Source organism: Doryrhamphus excisus, linkage group LG4 (assembly GCF_037039965.1).
Source record: "Doryrhamphus excisus strain RoL-2023G ecotype Guam linkage group LG4, RoL_Dexc_Guam_v1.1, whole genome shotgun sequence".
In the NCBI taxonomy this organism is placed as follows: domain Eukaryota; kingdom Metazoa; phylum Chordata; class Actinopteri; order Syngnathiformes; family Syngnathidae; genus Doryrhamphus; species Doryrhamphus excisus.
Window position 1 is genome coordinate 15755001 of NC_136360.1, and position 12548 is coordinate 15767548.

At 44.5% G+C, this 12548-nt stretch overlaps 1 protein-coding gene across 11 annotated transcripts in view; it reads right to left on the minus strand.

The window, feature by feature from the left end:
- Positions 1-2948: 2948 nt before the first annotated feature.
- Positions 2949-12548, minus strand: part of ephb3b (eph receptor B3b) — a 57026-nt gene continuing 47426 nt past the window's right edge. For 5 of the 11 annotated variants that reach the window (XM_058072500.2, XM_058072495.2, XM_058072499.2 and 2 more), the window contains exons 11-16: positions 12033-12280; positions 11535-11750; positions 10252-10437; positions 9463-9662; positions 6471-6626; positions 2949-4301 (exon numbers count right to left, since the gene is read on the minus strand). In XM_058072500.2, the coding sequence (XP_057928483.1) occupies positions 4193-4301; positions 6471-6626; positions 9463-9662; positions 10252-10437; positions 11535-11750; positions 12033-12280 (1115 nt within the window). In that variant the 3' untranslated portion in view covers positions 2949-4192. The remainder of the gene's footprint in view (positions 4302-6470; positions 6627-9462; positions 9663-10251; positions 10438-11534; positions 11751-12032; positions 12281-12548) is intronic. The other 6 variants (XM_058072502.2, XM_058072501.2, XM_058072498.2 and 3 more) reach the window with 3 other exon arrangements.

The following is a 12548-nucleotide window of genomic DNA, read 5'->3' on the forward strand; positions in this document are numbered from 1 at the left end:
CATTTAAGACAGTTCAACTTGTAGGGGAGCAGATGGGAGACAGGAAGTGACATCAAGGGCAATCTGGCTGGGGGGGGGGTGCTGTAAGGTTGAAAGGTTCACCAAGAGAACCAACGCAGTCATCATCTTCAAACTCAAAGTCACAAAACCAGCTGTTGTCATTTATTTCATTCCTGATTATACCCCCACCCCCCAGCACCACCACACAAACGTATTATTTATGTATTTCTGTATCTGTATGAAGCATGGTATGGGTTGCATCATTCAAGGTTCAGGCATGAATGAAGACAACAAGTATCGTCTGTAAAGACCATCTACTTGGTTGTACTGTGTTGTCTGCCCGTCCTTGTATAAAGTACATACAAGTACAAGTACAACCACTTTATTTACCATATTTCTCCAGACCACTTGTGTTGGATTTATTATATCTCGTTATTCTTTTTGTCATATTTTCTTCATAGTGCTTGAGTGTTTGTCTTTTTCTTCTGCAATTGAACTACTCAATAAAGATCAATAAAGTCCTTTGAGAAGTACTGGGCTAAACACTCTGAAGGGGACTGTATTATGTATATATTATGTATGTATTATGTATGTTATTAACGGAAAAAAGATACATCAGAGACACTAACACAGTCCACATAGCGCTTATTATTCTGACAATAATTTAATTGCAAAAGAGCATTTTAAAAATATTCTCCAATAATGTGTCCCCCTTTTAAAAACCAATTAAGGTCATTAGTTGAGTTTGCTTCCAACATTTAGCAACATTTCAATACACTTCAATACTTTTCAAAGAGAATCCAACAATTGCATCACCATCCATAATACAGTCGTCCCTCGCAATATCGCGGTTTGATTTTTGCACCTGATTTTCACGTTTTAAATAAATTCATGAATGATTGCAGTTTTGTGGTCGACTATTGTTGATCATAGTACAAACATATTGAAATGCAAATGATGTGCAGCAAAGGCATCCATCCCACTATTACCCTACCTTGTACTGCATAGAGACAGCATGGATGCAGACTCAAGAAAGGTTCTCCTCCCAGTCGGTGTGAAAGTGGTAATTCCTTCTCCACTCCATTTGAAACCCTAACTAGTTAGCTAACTAGCTAGCTTGTCATCCAGCGACAGTCCCAATAGCATAATAGTCCGGTGCAAACAATGAATAATTGGAGTGTAATGGCGACTGTTGGGGGGTTATTTCAAGGCTATAATAAGGTTATAAACTATACTTAGAAAGTCATAAGCCAATTTCTGTTCTCTCGGAAAAAAATGTATGTATGTGGTTGGGTTTGAACCCAATTAACCGCTATAAACGATGGAAGATCGAACGATGGAAGAGAAGATGTGAAGTGAGAGTGCAAGGGCATAAAATACTTGTGTTTCAAACAGAAGAGAACAAGTCAAAGTAGAAAGATCTGTGACACGTTTGGTTCTCTGCGTTAAATGATTCAACACACAAAAAAAGGTGAGGGTAAAAGTACGCTGTTGAACCAAAAACTCAAATAGGGAAGCCATTTTCAGGCATAAAGTCTATTTGACAGTCAGTAGGTGGAACCGAAACTTTGAATTCTCTTTTCTGATTTGTAGTTTCGAATATAAGTACTGACTATGTGGCCGATCCACTCCAAGGGTCCGAGGTCAAAGTGGAAGCCATTTAATAGTTGGAAGATGTGCAACACCAGACTCATTTATTCTTAGCGAGCTGACACGCCTTCAGAAGCCACTTCATTCTTGTCAAATCGTATGATGTTGGGAGTCGCATCAAGACATTGAACCATGTTGCCACCACAGCACAATTCGGTTCTAACCAACACCATATGCCAAGACTAAACACTCATTAGCATATCCAAACATAATACAAGCTGTCAAAATGCATCAATTTTTTTGTCCATTTCAGGCTTTTTACTTTGGCCTTGGCTCCACCTGTCTAGTTTTCCCTCGGACTTGAACATCTCTCAATTGAGGCCTGATTTGAGACTTGAGATGAAAGATTTGAGACTTGCAAAACGGGGGCGATCTGCCACCTCTGCTTTTAACTGCATGTTAGTGAAATTTGGGGTTTCTATGCGTTTCCCATTGCTTTTGTGCCAATTTCTGTCAACAAGGGGATTGCAGTTCGCATGGCACTACCCTATGAAAGGATTGGCCTAAGACCTGGTCTAACATGGACTGAACTGTACTGTTGACTGGGTTTCTATTCACTGGTACAGTCAACTGATTGTAGGAATCATTCTACAGGCAAGGACTGCAAGCCCCCGAGTGTGGGGACAGAAAGCGGTGTAAAACAGAAAGCACACTGTTGTCTCGCACGAGTTCCCCTGTGGTACGAGACAACCAACATCAAAACACTCCAACTTCTCATCTTCATGTTCAACCCAAAGATCACAGACTGCATGGAAGCCGACCACCAGCTTCTAATCCGCCGGGCAGGCTGCATAAAGCAAGATGGAGCCTGCAGGTTTTGGTGCTGCTTCGCCAGGGCCGTTGATCCGGCACGGTTCTAATAATGCAGAACGATGAGCCGAGACAGGATGATTGCAGGCCCAGACAGGAAATGAAGAGAAATAATGATAGGGCGGCCTGCCATATGTCTGCATTCACTTCATCCCTGCAAAGTCAGACGGTTGGAAGCGTTAATGGACCCGACAGACAAGACCGACGCTTTCTCTTTTGACAGCTCCGGATTCTTTTTGAAGATCATCTTGAACAGGAAGTAAACAGAAGGTTGGGAAACGGGGCAGTTGATATAATGGAGTTTGACGGGAGCTCCTATTAAATGTATGTTTAACAGTCCACGTAAATAAGTTGGGTAGACGTAAGCACGTAAATAGTTTGACAGATGTTTTTCAGTCTATTTTTGCTTGCTTTTGCTTCTCTTTCAATCAACATTTCGTTCATTTTCGTTCGGCTTTTTGACAAAAATGTACAACAAAAATACAAAATGCAATGTATACAGCATTTATTTAGTTTAATCATCGATTCGTTAGCTAAATCCTCTTCAGGGTTCCATCTGATTGTTTCAAGTCCACCTTCCCATCCGGGTGGGGCGGTAGGGGAGGGGGCGGGCTCGGGGCACAAATAAATACATAGGGAGGGGTGTCAACAAATTAAACAATAATTTGATTATTTCTGAATCCAGGTACTAGTAAGTAGAAAGTTGTCCACAAGGTGTTTCTCTGCATACGTTCTATGCATATGTATTGTCCAAAGTTCTTCTCGTGAGTCCATAAAAAAGTAGTCCACAGAATATAGCATAATTCAGATATAATTGCTCCTTGTGTGGGTTCAGTTCATGCGTTATTCTCCACAGTGGCAAATAGCGGAAGCTGTATTGTACAGTATGCTTGTGTCCAAGCACACTAACCTACACACACGCCCACACGCGCACGCACATACAAAAACACACCAAAAAGGCCTAGTGGTCAGTCCATGGTGTTTCCACAGTCCTCGTGTCCTCACTCGGGGTACCTCACCTCAGTTTGACCAGCCATTTTGAAACCACAAATCTCCCAAAATGTAAGGAAGTCAAAAAGAAAGCAAAATGTGGCCGAACAAAAATGAAAATGTGTGATAAAAAAAAAAAAAACAGTGGACGAGCGAGTGATCCTGATCTTAATAACTCTCCTTCAGGTGCCGCCGCAGTCCAAAGAAGAGTCCCGGCGGTCCTTTGACCTCAGTCGTCACCCTGATGTTCCGCCTCAGCCCATCGTCGTACCTCACCCGCCTTCAGCAAGTGTCCTTTTAATTAACACCTTCAATATGAAGATGGAGAACAGCACGTGAGCAGTCAAACACCTTCTGAACTGCATTTTTTTGGGGGGGGGCAAGGGGGAGCTGTCATCAGGATCCAACTCCAAAGGCTCCCTAAAACACCGTCATGCAAACGTCAGCCAACACCAGAGCTGTTGAGGCTATATTGGGATGAAAAGGGGGGGTCCGACCCCTCTTGCCGACACACACAAAGTACACGATGAGTAACATAAAACAGGAAGTGGTAGTGGTGGAAAAACTCAAGAAAAAGTACATAAGTCTGAGGCACTGCAGGCCAGTTTCATAGCATCTAATGAGCCGAGATGGGTCAGGCAGCTTGGGTTTTTCCAACGGTTCCGTCTGGCGTGGGTCCTCCCCCATGTGTCCCCCTCTATCTGGCCATCCTGCGACTGTGCCGGTCTGGGTGCCCGTTCGGTCACACCTGGACAGGAAGTGTTTGGTTCATCTGTAGTCTCATGTCCTGAATGCTACCTAGGATCTTCTTCTGGTGGCCGGCCAGGGTGACCCCTATCCGCAGCAAGTCCCTGGATGGTGGGAAGAAACAAGAACATGGCCGCAGGTGGTCAGGTCATAAAGAAATAAAACAGGTAAACAAGACGAATCAAAAGGTGGATCATAAAGTTCACTTTCGCAAGGAACAATGATGAGCCGGCGGTTATCAACCATAAAACGCCACCCATGCGGCATGCTTCTGTTTCCCAGCAGGTGGGCGGAAGGGACGAGTTAAACGGCCGCAATGTGACAGTTAATGATTAAAAGGCAAGTGTAGCTACTGCATTATTTGATGTGTGTAGTCGTGGAAGTACAAGAGGAAAACCGTGTAGACGGGATATCAGCATGAAGTAATTGAATGCAGTATCTGGTATGTGTTTTTTCTGCCAACGTACAGTACATATTGGCATGCCATCGATCACGTGCTCCACACAGCGACAAGCTTGCTGGCTCGGTATGCCGTGTCAAATGATTCCCGGTCGCTGCCTTTGGATTGTAAATATGCGACGGGAAGTAAGACATCTTAATTTGATCGTTCTAATCGGTTTCCTTCGTTGTATTTGTCCAGAGTTTCAGACTTTACCTTGTTCTTATACGGATGTTTGTGCCACATACTAGAATTATGCAGCTTTCCAAATTAGCAGCCTTACTTCATTGGATTGGATTTGTGGCTTCATTAAAACTCATAGCAGGAATTTTTGGTTTGGCTATTGGTCATATTCTTTTTAAGGATTTAAGCCACAAATATGGCATCATTTACGTTGCATAGTTCCGTTTTGTCTTATTTGCCCAAAAAGTACAATGTACAGTTTATGTACATGTTTAGTACATGGCATGTACTAAATAGTTTGAGGGTTGATATCGTTATCGTAAAGGAAGCACTGGATAAAATCATTCATTCATTCATTCATTTTCTACCGCTTATCCTCACAAGCTGTCTTCGGGCGAGAGGCAGGGTACACCCTGGACTTATCGCCAGCCAATCACAGGGCACATATAGACAAACAACCATTCACACTCACATTCATACCTATGGACAATTTGGAGTCGGCAATTAACCTAGCATGTTTTTGGAATGTGGGAGGAAACCGGAGTACCCGGAGAAAACCCATGCATGCACGGGGAGAACATGCAAACTCCACAGAGATGGCTGAGGGTGGAATTGAACCCTGGTCTCCTAGCTGTGAGGTCTGCACGCTAACCACTCGACCGCCGTGCCGCCCTGGATAAAATCAGTGTTTGGGATATCGTAAAGAGAACCAATATTAAGCCTGTTTGGAAACCAACCAAACAAAGGGACAATGCAGCGGTCCATGTCCGAGTCCCTCGCCCTCCCACCAGGTAATGAAATGTAAGCTAACCAGCGTTCCAAATGTGCTGCGCTTTCCAGAATATGCCACAATTTTTCTTAAATGAAAAGTAGCAATGTTTCCAAGCAGGTAAATCCACTAATTCAAAAGGCCTGTGAGAGTGCATCATCTTCATTACTTAGGTGGAATAATCCAATCTGTCAGGGGAAACGATTAGTTTGCTGTCGGGGCTGCGCCACAGTCTGTGTCTTCTCCGTTCAATCACACCCAAATGGCGGATAATCTAATACCGCACTCGGGTACCTGACAGGGCTTGACTTGTGGCTTTTGTCTGTTTGAGTGTAAACCTGAACACAAACAGGCAGATACTGACGCCGCTCATTCATTCCCCGCAAGTCTGAATGAGGGTGCATCGCTGCAAATACACACAAATACCGTCACCGTGCGTGTTTTTCATATTTTGTCATCCCCTTCAGCACAGCGACAGAGGATAAAATGATAATAAATGGGCGCCATTAGAGGAATTACTGACCATTAAGGGCAAACACAGAGCCATGGTACGCCACACCTGTCAGCCTGACCAAATTGAAACAAATTACCTCCACCTATATTGGCCATTATGGAGCTAATGAGGATGATTTATTTATTGTTACAATCCTAATTCATTTACTTGATCATCGCTAGCCTCCCATTTTCTTGAGTTCCATTACATAATCTCCTGTTGGTAAACACAACAGCAGGCGGGTGACTTTGAAGGTCAACAATTCCAGAATTGAGTCAATGATGCCGTACTTTTGTAAACGTTTGAAATATCTGCCATATTTCCACCATTTGGTTGTTTTTATTTATTCGGGTTAGGGTTAATTGGCCCTGACGAGCTAACTGACTCACTCTGCTGTCATCTGAGCAACCAGGTCAAAGGAAGCGAATCCGGCGTTGATGAAATTCTCCTGGTAGCGGCTCATCTTGATGGCGTCCAGCCAGTCCCCCACAGTGGTGAAAGTTGTGTAGTCGGGCACGCAGCGGTCAAGCAAGGGTTGGGATACCCTATGTGTTGGAAAGGGGGGGGGCAGAGAGAAAAAGAGAGAGAGGGTTAAGGTGGTTACTCTATTGCCTCTGTCGGCCAACCTATCGCCCCCTAAAACGCCTCCCCGCTGAACGCCACCTCACCACCTTACCACCTCTCCTCCTCTCTCCTTTCCTCTCCGCCACATGTGGGCGTTGCCTGTGTGTGGGGGGGTGGAGCTAGGGCGGTGTCATGGTGTTGACTGTGGAGAGACTGGCTGGAGGTTTGGTCGGTGGATTCTAGCGCGGCAGCTGGTGAGGCCAACCGTACGGATCAATCTCGACTGTAGCTACGATCTGGATGAGAACACGTGGACATTTTACTAATGAACTGTTTTTTGAGTGTGTTCGATCTGGGATCGAAAGGTTGTAGCAACAATAATCAATCAATTCATTTATTGATTGAGTCTTGAGTCTTGATTGCGATAAGAAAATATTTTTTTTATCTGTGTTTGTCTGACAGTACATGACTAAACGATTCCATGTGTTATTAAATCACCATGAAAGCCCAAAGGAATGCAGATTAGTGGTCCCCACGCATGCATGATTCCTCATTCACAGTCCTTCAAATCTGCGGATTTTTGTTTTTTTTTCCAAAGAAAGCACATCTCATTCACCATAATATGTAATAATGTTTAAATATGCAATAATACAGGTCAAATGTATAACATACGTCTTCCTCAGTCAGTCTTTATCCTTCCTTTCTTCTGCTAGAAAGCTAAAGTTTTGATGGGCGTCAATCCGGCCTCAAAACAACAAAAGTCAATAAATCATCGTCGTTACTAAGATTACTAAGTGTGGATTATGTAGAGGAGGCGTTAGCCTCTAGTGCTAGTCTGACCAGGCTGGAGGCCACCATGACTGAGATGAGATTCTCGTTCCTTAGTGAGGTGTACCTAAACATGTACTGCCAAATTTGTACATGTTTATGTCGTTATGCTTCGCTGATGTTCAGCGGTCCTTGAAGGCACCGTAGTTGGGAGCTGTGACTCCGATTCCATTTGTTCATCGATTGTCTCAGTGGCCCCATAGACGTTTTATCGATACTTTGCATGCATTTAATCAGTCAGGCTTATTTCGATAAGATTGACAAGTTAATGTAGGGTTAGGGTTAGGCGGCCATCAGGGTTAGGTGCATGAATTATGTGCAGTTTTTGGTCATTCACTGGTGGTCTTTGGACCGAACCCCAACAAAAAGCTGGGATCTACTGTCCTTCCAGTCTTTGACGAATCAAAATCAATGTTGACCCAAAATTTGGTTCGTTCCTGTCAAGTCCAACAAGGTCTGTGATTCTATTTGACAGTAATCCTGGGAGTGCATATTCACCAAAGTGTTCATGGATTTACTGTATAATACAGAATATTACATGATCCTTCTCCACAATATGTCCAAGGAGACCAACTCAAGACCCTCTGCTGATTACAACTGCAGATAGAGGGGCCACCTTGGAAGTTTAATAAAAGTGTAACAACCCAGAGAAAAGAGTAGATGAAGAAGAGAGGTGGGAGGGGCGGGGGTGGCGTGGGATGTGAGGGAAATTTTGGGCGAGAGAAAGACCAAAGGAGCAACCGGAGAGAAAGAGCACTACTGTCTTCCCTCCTCTCTGCTCTGTTGATCCCTGTCATCCTTTTTGATGGCATTAGATTCATTAACAATTAAAAGAAGAATGAAGAAAGAGGGCAAAAAAGGGAAAAGGCAAAGAGCTGAAGCTAATAACGATGATACAGAGGCTCCATTGAGTGGTGCAGATGGAGTGATTTTTAATAAGAGCTACGCTTGGGCGCTCAGGCCTGGGGCCGTGGTTAAAGCCAGACCGTGGCGGCCCCTCTTTAATGGGGCATTGTTGGCTCCTCCATCTCTAAAGCCCGCTTCCAAAAGATCCGCAAAGTTTCTAGGGATGTGTGAGCCACCAATTGGAGCACAGCAGGAACATGTTGGAGTCTCTCCAGACGTGCCGACACAAGCTAGTGTAAGAAGTGATGCAGTTTCTCCAGACTTCAGGTCATTGCCGTTTGGAGAAGACTGCCAACCAGTCCCAGTTTGGGAATCGTACTCCAAAAAACCCAACAAAACCCAACCCACATTAAAGCCAGACGACCCCCACCACATGTTGCTTCATTGAAATAACTTTTATTCCAAAGTATGTTAGCTAGCCTGCAGCCACCCTTCAATGCCAAACAGGACGACCATCTCTCCCCATTGCAGATTTGTCGGCAGGAGGCCACCTCTCTGCTGGCCCGTTTAAAATCTTGTTAGTGACTAATTAAAAGGCGCTCCCATCTCCTTTTTGCATCGCCTTAATCGAGCTAATTAACCGCAAGCCTAATCTTCTAAGAACGGCACTCCGGTGGCCAACCGAGACCCCGGTTTCCCCCCAGGGCACAACCCAGGATTGTCTGCAGAGCTCCCTCAGGACAAAAAGACCCCGATGCAGGGACAGATAGGTAGGTCAACCCTTACCCAATCCCAATCGCTCAAACTCCGCCACCTTCTATCCTTCAAACACTTTCCAAGAAACAGCTTGCAAATAACGATGGTGCTGCTAAATGTCAGTGGGGCATCATTTGGCTCCTCTGTTGGAAAAGCCTTTAAAAGTAATTCCGATTCACGTACTAGCCCGAGTTCCATTCGTGGGAACAGGGCAGACATTCATAATTTGAGATGCGCTATGTGGTAGATCTGGCTCGGGCTTTTAGAGCACTAAATATCTGGGCACGACTTACTATTCAACGAAACAAGTCCAAGCCACTAAATGGATACACGGACATGTTTGCCATGTTCATATATTCCCATCCATCCCGGCTTCCTCCAACTTACCCGCTCGACTGCGTGCTGTTGGTGACCACCTTGAGGCTGGCAGCATTGCGGATGAGTTTATCCAACGTGGCGACTATCTGAGTGAATTTGGGCCGCAGGTTGCGTTCCTTCACCCAGCAGTCTAACATGAGTTGGTGCAGCGCCGTGGGGCAGTCCATGGGTGGGGGCAGTCGATAGTCCTGCTCCACGGCATTTATCACCTGTGAAAAGAAAGAGGTGGCCGTCACCTTCGTACATAGTACACACAGAGATGCCCAAACCGAGATTTGTACAAATGCCAACTGAGGCCAACATGCTAACCGCTACGTCAACCATAAATGGATGAATGACTTCATTTTGGTCCGTAAACGCCGGACTAGCTTCTTTCAACGAATATGCGGCGAATATGCCTACGTCTACGAATTTCTTTTATCTCATGAAAACCAAAAGCTATGGAAGAGAAATAGACCTCCTGAAGAGAACCCCCCGCATACTTTAGGGACTTTAGGTCTTGTGATGTTTATCATTTACTGTAGGATAAAGATGGTGTCCTTGACCATGTGAACTGATCTGCTCCTATGAAAGTGACAGTGATAACCAAGCACAGTCGCACTCTAATTATTGAGATGGAAAGGTAGCATGTGGTCCGGCTGGAAGAAGTGATCTTGTACCCTTTCCCTCGGGACCTTGCCCTGCCTCACCCCAATAACGGTTTCATTGAATTCCCGTACAGTGTTTAGTTTTCTACTTTTGCCATTCATATATTCCGATATTCCGTGTACAATACATCTTTACACTTTATGAACTTACATCCTGATTGCTCATGTCCCAGTACGGCCTCTCTCCGTACGACATGACTTCCCACATGACAATGCCGTAGCTCCACACGTCGCTTGCGGAGGTGAACTTCCTGTAGGCAATGGCCTCGGGCGCGGTCCATCGAATAGGTATCTTCCCTCCCTGGGGATATGCGAATGAGTAGGTGAGCATGAAATACTGGAGGGATGGAGCACAAACACAGTCACACACACATACAAGAGGGAAAGAGAGTGTGAGAAAAACGCAGTTTGAGGAAACATCGATGAACAAAGCATGACGACACATGACGTACGACACACAAGGTTAGTAGCATGGTTACAAAACAATGGCATGTAGGAACGTATGATGTTAGGATAACAATCATATAGTAGTCAATCAATGTATCAATCAATATATCTCAATTGTCATGTTCATGAACGTTATAAACAAATTTGCCCTGAATGTAATTGTTTGTGTTTGGTGCAAAAAATAGGAATTTTGGGTAATCAGGTAATTGGGCCATTGGGTAATCTGATATGTACTAATAGTAAAACGTCCTTGCAATCTTCCAATCGTGGTTCAGCATTCATGGCCCTGCAAATTGTCAAAATCACGTTATTGTCTCCAAAAGTAGGCTATGTTTTTTCGCATAAAACACAACTTATTCACCATAAATTGGTAATAATGTATGTAATGTAACATAGTATGTGATGATACTACTACTACAAACATATAACACTGTTAGAAAGTCCAACAAGTTTATGTTAAAGTCTTTATGCTTCACTGATAATGTTTTTTCTCATGTGTTGAGATTTCACACTTTGTTCGGTGGTTCTTGAACGCACCGTAGTTGTGGGCTGTGAGACACAAAAACATTGCTGCTCAAAATTTCCAGCCAAGAGACTACTTAGTCGGTATATCATTGATACATTATCGTAAGTCGTTATTGGCTCGTTATTGACCAGGCTAAAGCGAGCAACGTGTCAAAAATCGACTTTTTTTTTTGGAGCCTATCAATTTCTTGCGGTTGTTCGCCATTCACTGGTGGTTCCTGTATGTTACCCCCAGGTGGAAACGAGGGGGTGCTGCTACTGTCCAAAGTAAGATCAAAAGCCCTTCTAACATGTCAATAACAATTTCATGTTTTTTCGTATGCTTTGGAACTTGAAGGTGTAGTGGATTCCTTTTGGAGTCAAGGCTATAACTTTTTTATTATTCTCATGTTTTATTTCTGTAAAATGTTCCTTTAAACATTAAAGTACATACTGTACACACACATATTCTTCCTAACTTACCAGTGAGCTGGTGTAGGTGGGATCCGTAGGGTCATCTTCCAGGAAACGGGATAGGCCAAAGTCGGACACTTTGCACACCAGGTTGCTGTTGACCAGGATGTTCCGGGCAGCCAAGTCTCTGTGTACATAGTTCATATCTGAAAGGTACTTCATGCCTGCTGCGATGCCACGCAGCATGCCCACGAGCTGGATGACGGTGAACTGCCCATCGTTGAGCTGCCAAAAGAAAATGAAGAATGGCATGGATGAGTTGGATTGGAGAAGAAGGGCCGGCGTTCCAAGCTTGATGAGTTGCATCTTTGGTAGAGTATACGTTATATATTATATAGTATATTATTATTTCTGCCAAACTTTCTGGTAGAAATTGTACATTGTTACTTCGACACTTAACTTGGTGGCCATGTACATTCTGTCAAAATAAATATCAGCATTCTGGAGAAGACTTGGTTGTCACCTAGTTTCTGCTGCAAATGTCTAAGAATAAAAGTTCATCCTCACCCTTAAGAAGGAGTCCAGCGCTCCATTCTCCATGAACTCGGTCACAATCATCACCGGTCGACTCTTGGTGACCACACCCTCCAAGCGGATAATATTGGGGTGGTCAAACTGCCCCATGATGGATGCCTCGGAGAGAAAGTCCCTCCTCTGCCGGTCGGTGTATCCCACTTTGAGGGTCTTGATGGCAACGATGATCTCACGGCGGCCGGGCAGCTTGAGGCGACCGCGGCACACTTCGCCAAACTCTCCTGCGAGAGCCCAGGCGGCAGATGGCAAAGACGGAGAGGAACGATGGGAAAATGGGGAGAGACAAGGGGAGGGGAGAGAGGCATGATGGAACAGTGGAGGAGAGTGGGGGGGAGAGAGGGAAGAGGGAACAGTTAACTGGTTAGAACCAAGGAGCAAGGGAAGGCTAGCAAGTGTGGGACAGGGGGGACTGCACGACAAAGCCAGGACTCTAGGCCATAGTCAAAGGATGGCGGTGATGGAGGAGTGATTATGTAATAAACTACGGCA